This window comes from Ranitomeya imitator, chromosome 2, assembly GCF_032444005.1.
Source record: "Ranitomeya imitator isolate aRanImi1 chromosome 2, aRanImi1.pri, whole genome shotgun sequence".
Lineage (NCBI taxonomy): Eukaryota > Metazoa > Chordata > Amphibia > Anura > Dendrobatidae > Ranitomeya > Ranitomeya imitator.
Window position 1 is genome coordinate 667,725,092 of NC_091283.1, and position 19,888 is coordinate 667,744,979.

The 19,888-nt window shown below is 45.0% G+C and overlaps 1 protein-coding gene and 1 long non-coding RNA gene across 2 annotated transcripts in view; both read left to right on the top strand.

The window, feature by feature from the left end:
* The window catches only part of LOC138665488 (uncharacterized), a 57,037-nt gene that overhangs the window by 26,559 nt on the left and 10,590 nt on the right, over positions 1-19,888 (top strand). The window lies entirely within an intron of this gene.
* On the top strand, positions 550-2,311 carry LOC138667671 (uncharacterized). Its single transcript, XM_069755797.1, has 2 exons — positions 550-1,016; positions 1,113-2,311. Exons 1-2 carry the CDS (start codon positions 739-741, stop codon positions 2,116-2,118), a joined length of 1,284 nt encoding a protein of 427 aa, XP_069611898.1. The 5' UTR covers positions 550-738; the 3' UTR covers positions 2,119-2,311.

The window sequence follows — 19,888 nt, forward strand, 5'->3', positions numbered from 1 at the left end:
TATACGGCGTTCTATGGCCGCACAAAATCGCAGCATGCTGCGTTTGTCAGCGTATAGCGCAAAAAATACGCCAATGCAAGTCTATGGGAGAGCGTATAATACGGAATGCATACGGACCATGCGTGTGACTTGCGAGAAATACGCAACTTACAGGCAGATGTCCGGAAATGTCCAAAGGCGTCAATCAGGCAGGTGAGACATGCTAATTAGCTGAAAAAGCCAGACAGTGAACCCGGAAGTCTGCTGCACGCCTCCACGGAGTGATATTCAGCATGGCAAACATTGTCAATTCGGACATGCTGATAATTTTGGTCCAAGAGAGGCCTGTCATATGGGACCAAAGAGACCCAAATTATGCCAACAGGGCACAAAAAGAGGCTGCATGGAGGAGTGTGTGTGGGTCCCTCTTCCCACATTATGACCAGCAGCCACGTGAGGCACAGCGACAGATAAGTAAGTACACCCATGTTGGAAATGTAATGCTCTTGTGAAACAGCAGGCCTTTACTACTTTGAATTTCTCATCAAGAATGTCTTAAATATTCATGAAAGAACTAGAAAGCACACCAGTAGATACATGGTGTTGTACCTGATAAAAGGATTTCATTAATGTTTTAAATAGGTGTCCCTTACTAACAGTGTTTCCCATTAATTGTCCTTTCTGTGATAGAGGTTAGGGGACTCTGTCCTTGTGGCCTTGCTTCATAATTGTGTGTTTGGTTTTAAAATTTAATATTAAATGTGCTCCTCAAATGCCTATTTGTATGCTTCACTTAAATCTGTGTATTCAATTTCACCTTGTGTGAGCAATCTGCATAATGGTGTAATGAATGTGTGTATTTTTTGTTGTTTTTTAGTGGGTGATGTTACAAAAAGGTGGCGGAGTATCCGTGACCAGTATAGGAGGGAGAGGCAGCAGCGGGAGAAAAGTGGAGCCGGGGCACCTCCTAAAAAAAAAAAAAAATACATATATTTCGACCGCCTAACCTTCCTTAACCCCAGCATGGACCTCAGGCCGTAAGTACAAACATCACTCACTGTTTGTTTTAATTTTTTGGGGGGGATAGAAAATTTCTTTAAAATTGTGACAAAATTTTTTGTTTTATTTTTCAGAACTCAGTCTAACCTCACTGACAGGGAGACAGGGTCTGAGTCAGAGCTGGTCATTGACCCAGTTGGGGAAGGTGAAGAGGTGGCTGTTCCATCTGCTGCTCCCTCAGGCTCCATCCCTCATAGATCCTCCACATCTGGCCAGGCAGCTCCATCTGCATCACAACCACACCCAGAGGCCCCAGAGTTTGCATCTTCCGCCGCAGCATCATCATCAGCTGCAGCACCACCACCTAGCCAGGATGAGCCTGGAAATAGCAGCCCAACTGTTGCCCTGGATCCATCCCCACAGGCTGCAGTCAGACCACAGCGTTCACGCCGCAGGAGAGAGCTGATCCAAAGCCGCCGAAACGTTGATGCTGGGGTCATGAACTATTTGGCACGGGTTCGAGAGGATGATGGGGAGGAGGGATTTACAAGGAGCCTTGCCCAGTACTTAAGGTCCATAGAGCGGGAGTTGAGGCTGCGTTTGAGAGGGTGTTTTCAGATCCTTATTGACGCATGCACCCCCCCAAACAACCCATACAATCTATTGCAGATGATTGAACAGTGGCAGATGTCACCTGAAAATATTCTGCGGCCTCAAAGATTACAAGGCCTGGCTGCTCAACAAGGATTTGAAGCACCCCCTCAACGTCAGTCAACACCTCAACCCCAAACAACAACGAACCCACAATGGCAACCTCAGCAACATATGGCTGGATATCATCAACCATCCCAATATGGCCACTTGTCCTCACCTAGTGCTGGAGGCTGGTCCCAACCTGGGTATGGACAATATGGTCATTTTGGGTTGGGGTATGATTCCCGGACATATGGTCAGCAACAGCAGGGGTATGTCCCAAATCCTCGGCCCACTCTTCAAACTTACCAGCATCATAGCTGGGCTAATGTCCCTCAGGCCACTACAACATCTGCACAGGGTGCTGGACAATTGGGCCTACAAAGGCCACCTGATGCTGACCCTGAGCAAGCTACATCTCCTGCCCCAACATACCAGGACTTGTAATTTTGTTTTATGTTTGTTTTTGTTTGTTATTTTTTCCTTGTTATTTTTTGGAGGTTTATATTTTTTTAACCACAATATTGGTTTAGATTGTGCATACATAGCAGTCTTAATTGTGGATTTTGTACAGAATGTTGTTGCCACTAAAAAAAGGCAAATTTGTGGCCAAAATCTGGTTATGGGCCCAAAAAAAAAAACCATAACAAATGGTATGCAGTAAAAAGTTATATTAATACCAATCAAAGTCTGGATGCGCTCGAATCATTCTTCCATCACACACACATGATATGCTGACAACCATATGTGAAATAATTAAATACAACAGACAGAGTTTAGAAATTGGTTAACACATACTTCATAGATCAAAATAATTAAACATGCAAAAATGCATAGTCTTGCCAGGGAGTAGCACCTTAAGGAGTCAAAAAATAATTTGTAAAGACATCACGAACTTTAAGACCAGAAAGTGGATGGCGCGAAGGAGGGACATATGGGGTAGGCCTACTAACATTGTTCATGAGGTGATCTTCAAAATGTGGAGAGGAACAATCATGTATTCTTGTGAAATTATGTAGAATTACACAGGCTTTGATCACTTCATTGATTGTAGCCTCACTCAGCTGGATGGCAGACTGAAGAACACGCCATTTGGCAACAAGAATCCCAAAGGCGCACTCAACCAGTCTCCGTGCCCTTGCAAGTCTCAAATTAAACACCCTCCGCCGGTGGTCAAGGTTGCGCCTGGGGTAAGGCCTCATGACGTGCCTCGTCAGTTGGAAGGCCTCATCTCCAACAAAAACAAAAGGCAGTGCTTCCGCATTGGAGCCTGGAAGTTGTTGTGGTGGTGGGAGGTTCAACTGGTTGTCACGTAGCCGCCGACCCATTATGGACGAATTGAAGACCCTAGAGTCTCCAGTTCGCCCATAGGCACCAATGTCTACAATTATAAACCTGTAGTTACTGTCAGCAACTGCTAACAGAACTACAGAGAAAAACTGTTTGTAATTGTAGAATTGGGAACCAGAGTTCGGCGGCTTACGCACCCTGATATGTTTCCCATCCACAGCTCCAATGCAGTTAGGGAAGTCACAAGTATTTTTGAAACCAGTGGCGATTTTGAGCCAATCCTCCTGTTTGGGCTCAGGCATCACAACTTCCTGAAGTTTCTGCCATATTTGGGAACAGGTTGTCCTAACAATGCCTGAAATTGTCGACCGCCCAATCAGAAACTCCAGGTGTAGACCCGCATAGGACAAGCCTGTGGACAGGAAGCTGCAATACAAGAAAAATGTAAAAAAACCATTAACATGATGACTACGAAAACAGGAATAAGCAAAAGTGTATATTTCATTTCCTAGGACATTATTTCTAATTGCAAAAGGTTAATTTTACTATATTAAAATAATAGCATATTAACAACATTCTTTTATATGTGCTTGTGGCTTCATGTCCAAGTTAAGTTAATGAAACATAGTAGGACACCACACAGTTTAGAACAAACAAACAAAAAACAGTATGGGCGAATGTGGAATACATACCGTAAGGTAAGGAGCAGACGCTCTTCAGCAGAGATGGCTTTTCTCATCCAGGTGTCCTGATAGGTGAGGGCAGGACGTAAGATCTCCAACAACATGTCAAAAGTCCTGATGGACATGCGACTATACAGGTAAAACTTGTCAGGATGTGCCCTCAAAGCTGAATATAGTCTCTGGAAATGTCCTTTACTCTGGCGTTGGGTCAATAGAGGATGGACCCACAATCTTCGTCTCCTCCTTCGCGGATCAACATTGACCGGATATGGCTGTCCAAAGCGACGAGACAACACCCAGTGAAGCAACACCCGCTGAGTTGTGCTTAAATACACATGGTCAGACATGTTTGTAAGTTCCAAGCAACACACCCAAAATATGCTAGAGAACATATAGGGCAGATGGGAGGGGTCCACCTGTTGTCGAGGGCTTAAATAGTGTGTTTAATGATGATTTAAATGATGTGCAGGCCAGAAAACCGTTAAATGTCCATTTTGTGAGGGTGCGTGAAAAAAACGCAATACGGATTACATACGGATTACACAAGCACATGCGCAAAATACGCGACCACACCTAAGAAACGCAGTAACTACGGAAGTCCATTACGGAGACATTGTGGCGTATTGAACGCGTAGTACGGACGTATAATACGTTCCGTATTGTCTTACGCCAAGTGTGACGCCGGCCTCATTCAGCTAGTCAGTCAATAATCATGTGATATCATAGACCTGATGAAAAAGAGAAGAATTAGCTGTGTGAAAGGGTAAAATGAGCAATAAAATAACGCTTGCCTTATACAGTATTAATAGGATAAAAAAATTTATGGGAGAAGTGCTTATTTAAATGATCTGTGTTTTGTGCTATTTAGCAAAACTTTTAACCAGATGAAGTAGAAAAAATGCTGCACAGTAAGACTGGTTTCATAAATAGAAATGTTAATAGTTCATTTTTAGCAATTAGCAAAGAGCATAAACAAAAGGGAAATTAATTCAAATCAATATTTGGTGGGACTGCTCTTTGTCTTCAAAACAGCTTTAACCCCTTAACGACAACCGATACGCCTTTTAACGGCGGCAGATAAGGGTACTTAAACTACAGCGCCGTTAATTAATGGCGCTGTGGTAAAAGTGAATAGCGCCCCCCAGAGTCAGATTTTCTCTGAGGTCTCTGTTGCCGAGGGTAGCCGAGACCCCAGAGAACATGATTCGGGGTTTTTTTACTGACCCCCGGGTTGCGATCGCTGGCAATTAACCGTTCACCGGTGGTCGCAAAAAAACGCGATTTCCCATTTAATTTCTCTGTCCTCCGATGTGATCGCACTTCAGAGGACAGAGAAATGAGGTCCCCAATAGCCCCCCGATACTCACCTCTCTCCCCCAGTGCTCATTGTGGCTCCCGATGGGCGCCGCCATCTTGTTCCTGCCAAAAAATGGCGAGCGCAGTGTGCCCGCCGGCCGGCACCCGGAAAATCTTTGGGGTCTCGGCTGCCAGGGGTAGCCGAGACCCCAAAGAACATGATCGGGGTCGGTTTTTACTGACCCCTGTTTTGCGATCGCCGATAATTAACTGTTTACCGGCGGCCGCAAAAAAAAAAAAAAAGCGATCTGTCATAGGTCAATAGGGGGATTCCGGGACCCTGCTATACTTACCGGTGTACCTGGGTTCTCCTGCGTCCCCTCCTATCCGCCAGCTTCATCATCCGGAAAGAAAATGGCGGGCGCATGCGCAGTGTGCCCGTCATGATCTGCCAGCCGGCAGCTGGAGTAGTTGGGGCTAAATTTAGGGTTAGGGTTGGGGCTAAATTTAGGGTTGGGGCTAAATTTAGGGTTAGGGTTGGGGCTAAATTTAGGGTTAGGGTTGGAGCTAAATTTAGGGTTAGGGTTGGGGATAAATTTAGGGTTGGGGATAAATTTAGGGGTAGGGCTAAATTTAGGGTTTGGGCTAAATTTAGGGTTAGGCTTCTTTCACACTTGCTTCGGTACGGGGCAGTCGCAATGCGTCGGCCCGACGTACCGACGCACGTTGTGAAAATTGTGCATAACGTGGGCAGCGGATGCAGTTTTTCAACGCATCCACTGCCGAGTCTATGTCCTGGGGAGGTGGGGGGGAAGTTACGGTCACGCATGCACGGTCGGAAATTGCGGACATGACGTACAAAAAAAGTTACATTGAACTTTTTTGTGACGACGGTCCGCCAAAACACAACGGATCCAGTGCACGATGGACTCGACGTGTGGCCATCCATCGCGATCCATCAGCAATACAAGTCTATGGGCAAAAAACGCATCCTGTGGGCACATTTGCAGGATCCATTTTTTGTCCAAAACGATGGATGCCACTCAACGCAAATGTGAAAGTAGCCTTAGGGTTGGGCCTAAAGTTAGGGTTAGGGTTGGGGCTAAAAGGGCTAGGGTTGCGGCTAAAGTTAGGGTTAGAGTTGGGATTAGGGTTAGGGTTTGGATTAGGGTTGGTTTTAGGGTTAGGGTTGGCATTAGGGTTATGCTTGGGATTAGGGTTAGCTTTGGGATTAGGGTTAGGGGTGTATTGGGATTAGGGTTAGGTTTGAGGTTAGGGTTGAGATTAGGATTAGGGGTGTGTTGGATTTAGGCTTTTGATTAGGGTTATGGTTAGGGTTGAGATTAGGGTTGTTTTGGGGTTAGGGTTGTGATTATCGTTAGGGTTAGTGATTAGGATTATGGATCGGGTTGGGATTAGGGTTAGGGGTGTGTTGGGGTTAGGTTTGGAGTTAGAATTGGGGGGTTTCCACTGTTTAGGTACATCAGGGGGTCTCCAAACACGACAGCCAATTTTGCGCTCAAAAAGTCAATGGTGCTCCCTCCCTTCTGAGCTCTGCCGTGCGCCCAAACAGTGGTTTACCCCCACATATGGAGCATCAGCGTACTCGGGATAAATTGGACAACAACTTTTGGGGTCCAATTTCTCCTGTTACCCTTGTAAAAATAAAAACTTGGGGGCTACAAAATCTTTTTTGTGGAAAAATTTTTTATTTTTATTTTCATGACTCTGCATTGTAAACTTCTGTGAAGCACTTGGGCATTAAAAGTTCTCACCACAGATCTAGATAAGTTCCTTGGGGGTCTAGTTTCCAAAGTGGGGTCACTTGTGGGGGGTTACTACTGTTTAGGTACATCAGAGGCTCTGCAAACGCAACATAACGCCCACATACCATTCTATCAAAGTCTGCATTCCAAAACGGCGCTCCATCCCTTCCGAGCTCTGCCGTGTGCCCAAACAGTGGTTTACCCCCACATATGGGGCATCAGCGTACTTGGCATAAATTGGACAACAACTTTTGGTGTCCAATTTCTCCTGTTACCCTTGTGAAAGTAAAAATTTGGGGGTGAAAAGATCATTTTTGTGGAAAAAATAGATTTTTTTTATTTTCATGGCTCTACATTATAAACTTCTGTGAAGCAGTTGGGGTTTATAGTGCTCACCACACATCTAGATATGCTCTTTGGGGGGTCTAGTTTCCAAAATGTGGTCACTTGTGGGGGGTTTCTACTGTTGAGGTACTTCAGGAGCTCTGCAAATGCAACATGATGCCTGCAGACCATCCCATCAAAGTCTGCATTCCAAGCGGCGCTCCTTCCCTTCCGAGCCCCGATGGGTGCCTAAACAGTGCACCCCCCACATATGGGATATCAGCATACTCAGGACAAACTGGTCAACAGATTTTGGGGTCCAATGTCTCCTGTTACCCTTGAGAAAATAAAAAATCGCAGGCTAAAAAATCATTTTTGAGGGAAAAAAAAGGATTTTTTATTTTCATGGCTCTACTTTATAAATTTCTGTGAAGCACTTGGGGGTTTAAAGTGCTCACCACACATCTAGATAAGTTCCTTAAGGGGTCTAGTTTCCAAAATGGTGTCACTTGTGAGGGGTTTCTATTGTTTAGGCACATCTGGGGCTCTCCAAACGCGACATGGCGTCCGATCTCAATTCCAGCCAATTCTACATTGAAAAAGTCAAACAGCGCTCCTTCTCTTCCAAGCTCTGCGGTGCGCCCAAACAGTGGTTTACCCCCACATATGGGGTATCTGCGTATTCAGGAGAAATTGCACAACAAAATTTATGGTTAAATTTCTGTTTTTACACTTGTGAAAATAAAGAAAAATGGTTCTAAAGTAAAATGTTTGCAAAAAAAATTAAATGTTCATTTTCTCCTTTCACATTGTTTCAGTTCCTGTGAAGCACGTAAAGGGTTAATAAACTTCTTGAATGTGGTTTTGAGCACCTTGAGGGGTGCAGTTTTTATAATGGTGTCACTCTTGGTTATTTTCTATCATATAGACCCCTCAAAATGACTTCAAATGTGATGTGGTCCCTAAAAAAAAAATGGTGTTGTAAAAATGAGAAATTGCTGGTCAACTTTTAACTCCCTAACAAAAAAAATTTTGGTTCCAAAATTGTGCTGATGTAAAGTAGACATGTGGGAAATGTTATGTATTAACTATTTTTGTGACACATCTCTCTGATTTAAGGGCATAAAAATGCAAAGTTTGAAAATTGCACAATTTTAAAAATTTACGCCATATTTCCATTTTTTTCATAAATAATCGCAAGTAATATCGAAGAAATGTTACCACTAGCATGAAGTACAATGTCACGAAAAAACAATCTCTGAATCAGCAGGATCCGTTAAAGCGTTCCAGAGTTATAACCTCATAAAGTGACAGTGGTCAGAATTGTAAAAATTGGCTCGGTCATTAAGTACCAAATTGGCTCTCTCACTAAGGGGTTAATTCTTCTATGTACACATGTTTCTTGTACACAGTTTATGAAGGTACTTTACAGGGAGGTTGTTCCAAACATCTTGGAGAACTAACCACAAATCTTCTGTGTATGAGGCTGTGAAAATCCTTCTGTGTCTTCATCTAATCCCATACAGACTAGACGATGATGAGATCAGGGCTCAGTGGGTCTGTATCATCACTTCCAGGATTTCTTATTCTTCTTTTGATTACGTTCCCACAATCAGCTTTGGGTGAGTTTTTGACGTTGCAGAATCTCTGCACCTATTATTTAAATTAGGTTACTTGTGTTTTTATGTATAAAAACAAGAGTCAAAATGAGAAAACAAATCCAGAAAATCACCTTGTCTGATTTGGCAAAATTTATTTTGCAAATTATGGTGGAAAATAAGTATTTGGTCACCTAAAAACATGCAAGATTTCTGGCTCTCACAGACCTGTAACTTCTTCTTTAAGAGGCTCCTCTGTCCTCCACCCTTTACCTGTAGTAATGGCACCTGTTTGAGGTTGTGGACAGTTGTCTTTTATACTGCTAAGTTCAAACAGTCACACTCCAAACTCCACTATGGTGAAGACCAAAGAGCTGTCAAAGAACACCAAAAACAAAATTGTAGCTCTGCACCAGGCTGGGAAGACTGAATCTGCAATAGGCAATCAGTTTATCAACTCTGGGAGCAATAATACAAATTATTGAAGATATACAAGACCACTGATAATCTCGTCGTGTTTGGAGGAGACAGAATGCTGAGTTGCATCCAAAGAACACCATACCTACTGTGAAGCATGGGGGTGACAACATCATGCTTTGGGGCTATTTCTATGCCAAAAGACCAGGACGACTGATCCGTGTACATGAAAGAATGAATGGGGGGGGGCCATGTATCATGAGATTTTGAGTGCAAAACTCCTTCCATCAGCAAGGACATTGAAGATTAAACTTGGATGGGTCTTTCAGCATGATAATGACCCAAGCACACCACCAGGGCAACGAAGGAGTGGCTTCATAAGAAGCATATGAAGGTCCTGGAGTGGCCTATCCAGTCTCCCATAGAAAACCTTTGGAGGGAGTTGAAAGTCCATGTTGCCAGCGACAGGCCCAAAACATCACTGCTCTAGAGGAGATCTGCATGGATGAATGGGCCAACATACCACCAACAGTGTGTGCCAACCTTGTGAAGACTTACAGAAAACATTTGACCTCTGTCATTGCCACCAATGTATATATAACACAATATTGAGATGAACTTTTATTAATGACCAAATACTTATTTTCCACCATAATTTTCAAAATAAATCTTGCCAAATCAGACAAGGTAATTTTCTGGATTTGTTTTTCTCAATTTGACTTAGTTGTCTACCTATGATGTCAATTACAGGCCTCTCTCATTTTTTTTTTAAGTGGGAGAACTAGCATAATTGGTGGCTGCTAAATACTTTTTTCCCCACTGTGTGCATGTATGTATGTGTGTACGTACAAATATATATATAATATATATTCTATATTTATCTATTTATTCTATAAACTAACATGTTAGGGCATGTTAGGTTAGGCTATGAGTTGAACGGACTTAAAGTCATCCTTCAATCTTAATAACTATGTTACTGACATGTCTCCGAATATCCAAGCAATAAATTTTGTATTTATTTTCTGAAAATGAGAAATGATCAAAATGCTAAAAAATGGCTTACAGACCTCAAATAATGCAAAAAAAAAACAAGGTCATAATCATTTAGAAACAACAATACTAATGTTTTAACTCTGGAAGAGTTCAGAAATTAATATTTTGTGGAATAACCATGATTTTTAATCACAGCTTTCATACATCCTTGGCATGCTTACCACCAGTCTTCCACACTGCTTTTGGGTGACCTTATGCCACTCCTGGTACAAAAATGTAAGCAGTTCTTCTTTGATGGCTTGTGACTATCCATCATCCTGGCAAAAATTATGGAATCACCGGCCTTGGAGGATGTTCATTCAGTTGTTTAATTTTGTAGAAAAAAAAAAAAGATCACAGACATGGCACAAAACTAAATTCATTTCAAATGGCAACTTTCTGGCTTTAACCCCTTTCTGACCTCGGACGCGATAGTACGTCCGAGGTCAGAAGCCCCGCTTTGATGCGGGCTCCGGCGGTGAGCCCGCATCAAAGCCGGGACATGTCGGCTGTTTTGAACAGCTGACATATGCCCGGAATAGCCGCGGGCAGAATCGCGATCTGCCCGCGCCTGTTAACTAGTTAAATGCCGCTGTCAAACGCAGACAGCGGCATTTAACTACCGCATCCGGCCGGGCGCCCGGAAATAACGGTATCGCCGACCCCCGTCACATGATCGGAGGTCGGCGATGCTTCAGTATTGTAACCATAGAGGTCCTTGAGACCTCTATGGTTACTGATCCCCGGCAGCTATGAGCGCCACCCTGTGGTCGGCGCTCACAGCACACTTGATTTTCTGCTACATAGCAGCGAACAGCAGATCGCTGCTATGTAACAGAGCCGATCGTGCTGTGCCTGCTTCTAGCCTCCCATGGAGGCTATTGAAGCATGGCAAAAGTAAAAAAAAAAAAGTTAAAAAAAAATGTGAAAAAAATAAAAAAAATATAAAAGTTTAAATCACCCCCCTTTCGCCCCAATCAAAATAAATCAATAAAAAAAATCAAATCTACACATATTTGGTATCGCCGCGTTCAGAATCGCCCAATCTATCAATTAAAAAAAAGCATTAACCTGATCGCTAAACAGCGTAGCGAGAAAAAAATTTGCATTAAAATGCAATAATGGGCAATCAAAAGAACGTATCTGCACCAAAATGCTATCATTAAAAACGTCATCTCGGCACGCAAAAAATAAGCCCTCAACCGACCCCAGATCATGAAAAATGGAGACGTTACGAGTATCGGAAAATGGCGCAATTTTTTTTTTTTTTTTTAAGCAAAGTTTGGAATTTTTTTCACCACTTAGGTAAAAAATAACCTAGTCATATTAGGTGTCTATGAACTCGTACTGACCTGGAGAATCATAATGTCAGGTCAATTTTAGCATTTAGTGAACCTAGCAAAAAAGCCAAACAAAAAACAAGTGTGGGACTGCACTTTTTTTGCAATTTCACCACACTTGGAATTTTTTCCCGTTTTTTAGTACACGACGTGGTAAATCCAATGGTGTCGTTCAAAAGTGCAACTTGTCCCGCAAAAAATAAGCCCTCACATTGCCAAATTGACGGAAAAATAAAAAAGTTATGGCTCTGGGAAGGAGGGGAGTGAAAAACGAACACGGAAAAACGAAAAATCCCAAGGTCATGAAGGGGTTAAGAAACACTATGGCTGTGTGCACATGTTGCTGATTTTTCGTGGTTTTTTCGCTATAAAACCGCAAAAAACAGCATACATTATGCATCCCATCATTTTTAATGAATTCCGCAATTTTTGTGCACATGATGCGTTTTTTTCCGCAAAAAAAAATGCATCGCGGTAAAAACACAGCATGTTCATTAAATTTTGCGTTTTTTTGCGGACTTCCCACTATATAATGTATTGGGAAATATCCGGGAAAATCCGCAAAAAAACGCACCAAAAACGCATGCAGATTTCTTGCAGAAAATTTCAGGATTTTCTCAGGAAATTTCTGCAAGAAATCCTGAACGTGTGCACATAGCCTTAAAGAAATCAAGAACCAAAAATGTGGTAGTCAGTAATGGTTACTTTTTTTAACCAAGCATAGGGAAAAAATTATGGAATCACTCAATTCTGAGGAAAAAATTATGGAATCATGAAAACAAACACAAAAAACACTCCAAAACATCACTAGTATTTTGTTGCACCACCTCTGACTTGCAGTCTCTGAGGCATGGACTTAATGAGTGTCAAACAGTACTCTTCATTAGGGTTGAGCGAAACGGGTCGTTCATTTTCAACAGTCGCCGACTTTTGGCAAAGTCGGGTTTCATGAAACCCGACCCGACCCCAGTGTGGGGTCGGCCATGCGGTACGTGACTTTCGCGCCAAAGTCGCGTTTCAGTGACGCTAAAAGCGCCATTTCTCAGCCAATGAAGGTGGACGCAGAGTGTGGGCAGCGTGATGACATAGGTCCTGGTCCCCACCATCTTAGAGAAGGGCATTGCAGTGATTGGCTTGCTGTCTGCGGCGTCACAGGGGCTATAAAGGGGCGTTCCCGCCGACCGCCATCTTACTGCTGCTGATCTGAGCTTAGGGAGAGGTTGCTGCCGCTTCGTCAGAAGCAGGGATAGCGTTAGGCAGGGTCCATTAACCACCAAACCGCTTGTGCTGTAGCGATTTCCACTATCCAACACCACCTTCGGTTTGCAGGGACAGTGGAAGCTACATTTTTTTTTTCTCAGCGCTGTAGCTCATTGGGTTGCCCTAGAAGGCTCCCTGATAGCTGCACTGCTGTGTGTACGCCGCTGTGCAAACCAACTGCTTTTTTCAAAGCACAAATCCTCTTGTTTGTTTGTCCACACTTTTTATTTAATTTGTGCATCAGTCTACTCCTTATTGCTGCCTGCCATACCTGGCTGAGATTACTGCAGGGAGATAGTAATTGTAGGACAGTCCTTTTTATTTTTTTTAATTCTCCCTACCAAAAATAAGTTGTGGGAGATTAAGATTGGCATTTCTGCTAGAGTGCCATCCCTGTGTGTGCCATCTCTCTCACATAGTGGGCCATAGAAAGCCTATTTTTTTTTTGTTGATTTGGTTTCTAAATTCTACCTGAAAAAATCAAAAATCAATCAGTGGGAGATAAATATTGGCCTCTGGGCTTGTGTGCCACTCCTGAATCCTCTGTGTGCCATCTCTCACTCAGTGGGCCATAGAAAGCCTATTTATTTTTTTTGTTGATTTGGTTTCTAAATTCTACCTGAAAAAATCAAAAAATCAATCTAGTGGGAGATAAATATTGGCTTCTGGGCTTGTGTGCCACTCCTGACTCCTGTGTGTGCCATCTCTCACTCAGTGGGCCATAGAAAGGCTATTTTTTTTTTGGTTTCTAAATTCTCTCGGAAAAAATCATTTTATTTTATTTGCTTTCTAAATTCTTCCTGAAAAAAACATTTTATTTTATCTAGTTTCTAAAGTCTCCCTGAAAAAAAAAAAAAAATCAGTGGGAGATTAATATTGCCCTTTCTGCTTGTGTGCCAGTCTTGACTCCTGGGTGTGCCATCTCTCTCTCTCAAATAGTGGGCACTGGGCCATAGAAAGGCTATTTTTTTTTTGTTTCTAAATTCTCCCTGAAAAAAAAAAAAACAGTGGGAGATTAATATTGATATTTGTGCTTGAGTGACAGTCCTGCGTGTGTGGCATGTCTCTGATTTGGTGCCACAGAAAACAGAGTGTGTAACATTGTGCCTGATTTTCCTTGCGGTCTCACCAACCTGTAAAGGGATATCGAAATTATACTGAAGTTATAGCTCACCGTGTAAGTTGTTTGACAGCAACAAATAAAGTTACTTTGGTTAAGTTTTTAAAACAATGAGGAAGTCTGGTGGAAGAGGTCGTGGCCGTGGGCGTTCATTGTCAGCTGGTAATGATGGTAGTGGTAGTGGAGCATCAGGTGGTCGTGGGAAAAAAAATATTCCACCTAAGCCTGGAGCTGTGGAGCCAGGTTCGTCGTCTGGCTACACAAGGCCTCGAACGCTCCCTTTTCTGGGAGTAGGAAAACCGCTTTTAAAGCCGGAGCAGCAACAGCAAGTTTTGCCTTACCTTGCTGACTCAGCCTCTAGCTCTTTTGCCTCCTCTTCTGAAACTGGTAAATGTAAAAGCAGCGCGTCGTTTGTGGATGTTCACTGTCAGGGACAAGTCGCTTCCTTGTCCTCTTCAGCAAAAACAACAAGAGAGAAGGATGCAGCAGGCGACACAACGGGTTACTCCATGGAGCTCTTTACACATACCGTCCCTGGCTTAGAAAGTGAAACAGTTAACAGGCCATGCCCATTACAAGTAGATTCTGACATGGAGTGCACTGATGCACAGCCACAGCCAGACTACTATGCTGGTCCTTTGACTCAGACCACAACATTGCCCTCTCAGGGTACTGATCCAGAATCAGACCCTGATGAGACTATGTTGCCCCGTCACGAACGCTATACCACCGACCTACACGGTGACACAGACGAAGTTGCACACGAGCTAGAAGAGGAGGTTATAGATGACCCAGTTGTTGACCCCGATTGGCAGCCATTGGGGGAACAGGGTGCAGGCAGCAGTAGTTCTGAAGTGGAGGAGGAGGGGCCGCCGCAGGCATCAACATCGCAACAGGTTCCATCTGCCGGGCCCGTAGATGGGACAAAACGCGTGGCAAAGCCAAAACATGTTGGAGGACAGCGTGGCCATCCGGTTAAAGCTCAGTCAGTCTGCAATTCCTGAAAAGGGATCCGATGCTAGGAAGAGTGCAGTCTGGCATTTTTTTAAACAACATCCAATTGATCAGCGCAAAGTCATCTGTCAAAAATGTTCAACTAGCTTAAGCAGAGGTCAGAATCTGAAAAGTCTCAATACAAGTTGCATGCATAGACATTTAACCACCATGCATTTGCAAGCCTGGACTAACTACCAAACGTCCCTTAAGGTTGTAGCAAACTCGGCCAATGAAGCTAGTCAGCAAAGCAACATCCCTTCCGTCACTGTAAGGCCACCATTTTCCGCACCACCGGCAGTATCTGTGCAGGTTTCTTTGCCAGCCCAAAGCAGTCAGGGTCAGGGAATCACCAGTTTCGTAGGAGGAAATACTGCATCTAGGGCACCGGCGGAAACAATACCGTCTCCAACCGTCTCTCAGTCTGCCATGTCCACCGGCACACCCGCTAGTTCCACGATCTCCAGCTCTCCAGTCCAGCTCACCCTACATGAGACTCTGGTTAGAAAAAGGAAGTACTTATCCTCGCATCCGCGTACACAGGGTTTGAACGCCCACATAGCTAGACTAATCTCGTTAGAGATGATGCCCTACCGGTTAGTTGAAAGCGAAGCTTTCAAAGCCCTGATGGAGTATGCTGAACCACGCTACGAGCTACCCAGTCGACACTTTTTTTCGAGAAAAGCCATCCCAGCCCTGCACCAGCATGTTAAACAGCGCATCGTCCATGCACTCAGGCAATCTGTGAGTACAAAGGTGCACCTGACTACAGATGCATGGACCAGTAGGCATGGCCAGGGACGTTACGTGTCCATCACGGCACACTGGGTGAATGTGGTGGATGCAGGGTCCACAGGGGACATCAATTTCGGGACAGTTGTGCCTAGCCCACGGTCTAGGAAACAGTTGGCTGTAGGCGTTCGAACCCCTCCTCCTCCTCGTCCTCCTGCAGAAGCGAGAGCTCTTCCACAGACCGCAGTCGCCCAACCACTCCATCGTCAGCTGTCACTGTTGCACACCAGTTGTCCCATTATGGGGCAGCCACTGGCAAGCGTCAGCAGGCTGTATTGGCTATGAAGTGTTTGGGCGACAACAGACACACCGCGGAAGTTCTGTCCGAGTTCTTGCAGCAAGAAACGCAGTCGTGGCTGGGCACAGTAGATCTTGAGGCAGGCAAGGTAGTGAGTGATAACGGAAGGAATTTCATGGCTGCCATCTCCCTTTCCCATCTGAAACACATTCCTTGCCTGGCTCACACCTTAAACCTGGTGGTGCAGTGCTTATTGAAAACTTATCCTGGGTTCTCCGACATGCTCCTCAAAGTGCGTGGACTTTGCTCACATATCCGCCGTTCGCCTGTGCACTCCAGCCGTATGCAGACCTATCAGCGGTCTTTGAACCTTCCCCAGCCTCGCCTAATCATAGACGTTGCAACAAGGTGGAACTCAACACTGCACATGCTTCAGAGACTGCGCAAACAGAGGCGGGCTGTTATGTTTGTGTGGGAGGATACACATACACGGGCAGGCAGTAGGATGGCAGACATGGAGTTGTCAGGTGTGCAGTGGTCGAAGATACAAGACATGTGTCAAGTCCTTCAGTGTTTTGAGAATGCACACGGCTGGTTAGTGCAGACAACGCCATAATAAGCATGAGCATCCCCCTAATGCGTCTGCTGATGCAAAGTTTGACGCACATAAAGGATCAGGCGTCTGCACCAGAGGAAGAGGAAAGCCTTGATGACAGTCAGCCATTGTCTGGTCAGGGCAGTGTACAGGACGAGGTAGCGGGCGAAGAGGAGGTGGAGGACGAGGAGGATGATGGGGATGGGTATATTTTTAATGAGGAAGCTTTCCCGGGGGCACTGGAAATTGGTGGCGTGGCAAGGCCGGGTTCTGGTTTTTTGAGGGACACAAGTGACGTAGATTTGCCTGAAACTGCCCCTCAACCAAGCACAACCGCAGATTTGACAACTGGAACTTTGGCCCACATGGCGGATTATGCCTTACGTATCCTCAAAAGGGACACACGCATTACTAAAATGATGAACGATGACGATTACTGGTTGGCCTGCCTCCTTGATCCTCGCTATAAAGGCAAATTGCAAAATATTATGCCACATGAGAACTTGGAACTAATATTAGCAACCAAACAATCAACTCTTGTTGACCGTTTGCTTCTGGCATTCCCAGCACACAGCGCCCGTGATCGTTCTCACACGAGCTCCAGGGGGCAGCAGACCAGGAGTGTTAGGGGTGCACACAACAGAAGTGGCGTTGGACAGAGGGGTTTTCTGACCAGGTTGTGGAGTGATTTTGCTATGACCGCAGACAGGACAGGTACTGCTGCATCAATTCAAAGTGACAGGAGACAACATTTGTCCAGTATGGTTACAAACTATTTTTCATCCCTTATCGATGTTCTCCCTCAACCGTCATTCCCATTTGATTACTGGGCATCCAAATTAGACACCTGGCCAGAATTGGCAGAATATGCATTGCAGGAGCTTGCTTGCCCGGCAGCTAGTGTCCTATCAGAAAGAGTATTCAGTGCTGCATGTTCAATATTAACCGAAAAAAGGACTCGTCTGGCTACCCAAAATGTTGATGATCTAACATTCATTAAAATGAACCACAACTGGATTTCGAATTCTTTTGCCCCACCTTGCCCGGCCGACACCTAGCTTTCCTATGAAAAGCTCTTGCCTGTGGACTACTGTGAATTACTTTTCTAATGTCTTAATTTGCTGCAGCTGATTGTCCAGCATACGACATGTTTACACCTCCCTAAATGGCCAAACTCCCCACACGGGGCCGTGGTATCGCGACTTGGCGCAAGCACCCGTGAGAGTGCTGTTTGTCTGAAGAGGTGGGTGTGCCCGCTTTTGGTCGACAGCACTGCCACAGGGTCCCTCATAGTACAATAAAGTGTCTCTGGCGGTGGTGGTGCGCATCCAACGTCAGACACACTGTTGTAACATGAGGGGCCCTGGGCCTGTACCGCCGGCCACAAGAGAGTTCACCCACCCCCAGGTCAAACATTGCTCTACCACTTCCACAATTATCTCTCACACTTCCACCAATGTTTAGTCTATGCGCTGACATCCTTCCATTCCTGCCACTGACCATACCATTGTGTTGACATGTATGATGGTACTTAACATAGTCAGGGGCAGTGTCCTCTATTTACCCAAGTAAATACTTTGCGCCAAATTAGTAGGTCTGAAACTACGCAGAGGATCCCACCCCTGTACCTAATGATTGCACCATTTAGTGTTTTCGTTTTGTTTTAATGCGAGACATTCACATTTATGTATTGTTTTGGACTACTAACTGGCAGACACTCATTACAATCGGCCTCCGCTGACCAGACCACTGCTGCCCGTGTACCCCTGGAACCAATTGTAAGGTGCCTACAGCCAGCCCAATTTTATTATGTTAGGCCTTCGAAGCCTGTCTGCGGCCCGTTCTTTCTACTACTCCTCCACTGACCAGACCACTGCTGCCCGTGTACCCCTGGAACCTATTTAAAAGTGCCTAGAGCCCAATTTTTTTTTATGTTAGGCCTTCGAAGCCTGTCTGCGGTCCGTTCTTTCTACTACTCCTCCACTGACCAAACCACTGCTGCCCGTGTACCCCTGGAACCTATTTAAAAGTGCCTAGAGCCCAATTTTTTTTATGTTAGGCCTTCGAAGCCTGTCTGCATTCCCTCCTTCCACTAGGCCTCCACTGACCTGTCTACTGCTGCCCGTGTACCCCTGGAACCAATTTTAAATTGCCTACAGCCCAATTTTATTATGTTAGGCCTTCGAAGCCTGTCTGTGGTCCCTCCTTCCACTAGGCCTCCACTGACCAGACCACTGCTGCCCGTGTACCCCTGGAACCAATTTTAAATTGCCTACAGCCCAATTTTATTATGTTAGGCCTTCGAAGCCTGTCTGTGGTCCCTCCTTCCACTAGGCCTCCACTGACCAGACCACTACTGCCCGTGTACCCCTGGAACCAATTTTAAATTGCCTACAGCCAGCCCAATTTTATTATGTTAGGCCTTCGAAGCCTGTCTGCGGTCCCTCCTTCCACTAGGCCTCCACTGACCAGACCACTGCTGCCCGTGTACCCCTGGAACCAATTTTAAATTGCCTACAGCCAGCCCAATTTTATAATGTTAGGCCTTCGAAGCCTGTCTGCGGCCCGTTCCTTTCTACTACTCCTCCACTGACCAGACCACTGCTGCCCGTGTACCCCTGGAACCAATTTTAAATTGCCTACAGCCAGCCCAATTTTATAATGTTAGGCCTTCGAAGCCTGTCTGCGGCCCGTTCCTTTCTACTACTCCTCCACTGACCAGACCACTGCTGCCCGTGTACCCCTGGAACCTATTTAAAAGTGCCTAGAGCCCAATTTTTTTTATGTTAGGCCTTCGAAGCCTGTCTGCGTTTCCTCCTTCCACTAGGCCTCCACTGACCTGTCTACTGCTGCCCGTGTACCCCTGGAACCAATTATAAAGTGCCTACAGACATATGTTATTATGTTAGGCCTTCGAAGCCTGTCTGCGGTCCGTTCTTTCTACTACTCCTCCACTGACCAGACCACTGCTGCCCGTGTACCCCTGGAACCTATTTAAAAGTGCCTACAGCCCAATTTTTTTTATGTTAGGCCTTCGAAGCCTGTCTGCGGTCCCTCCTTCCACTAGGCCTCCACTCACCTGTCTACTGCTGCCCGTGCACCCCTGGAACCAATTCTAAAGTACCTACAGCCATATTTTAGTATGTTAGGCCTTCGAAGCCTGTCTGCGGTCCTTCCTTCCAATAGTTCTCCACTGACCATGTACCCCTGGAACCCAGCTGAAAGTGCATGGAGCCTCCTTTTTTTTCTTTGTTTTATATTTAGAAAGCCCAGATGAACTACACTGTACCACGGTTCAAGCTACCCAGTCGACATTTCTTTTGCGAGAAAAGCCATCCCAGCCCTCCACCAGCATGAAAAAGTCTGCATTGTCATAGCACTCAGGCAATCAAACAGTAGAAAGGTGCACCTGACAAGAGGCGCATGGACCAGTAGGCATGTCCACAAAAAGTTACGTGTCCATTACGGCGCAC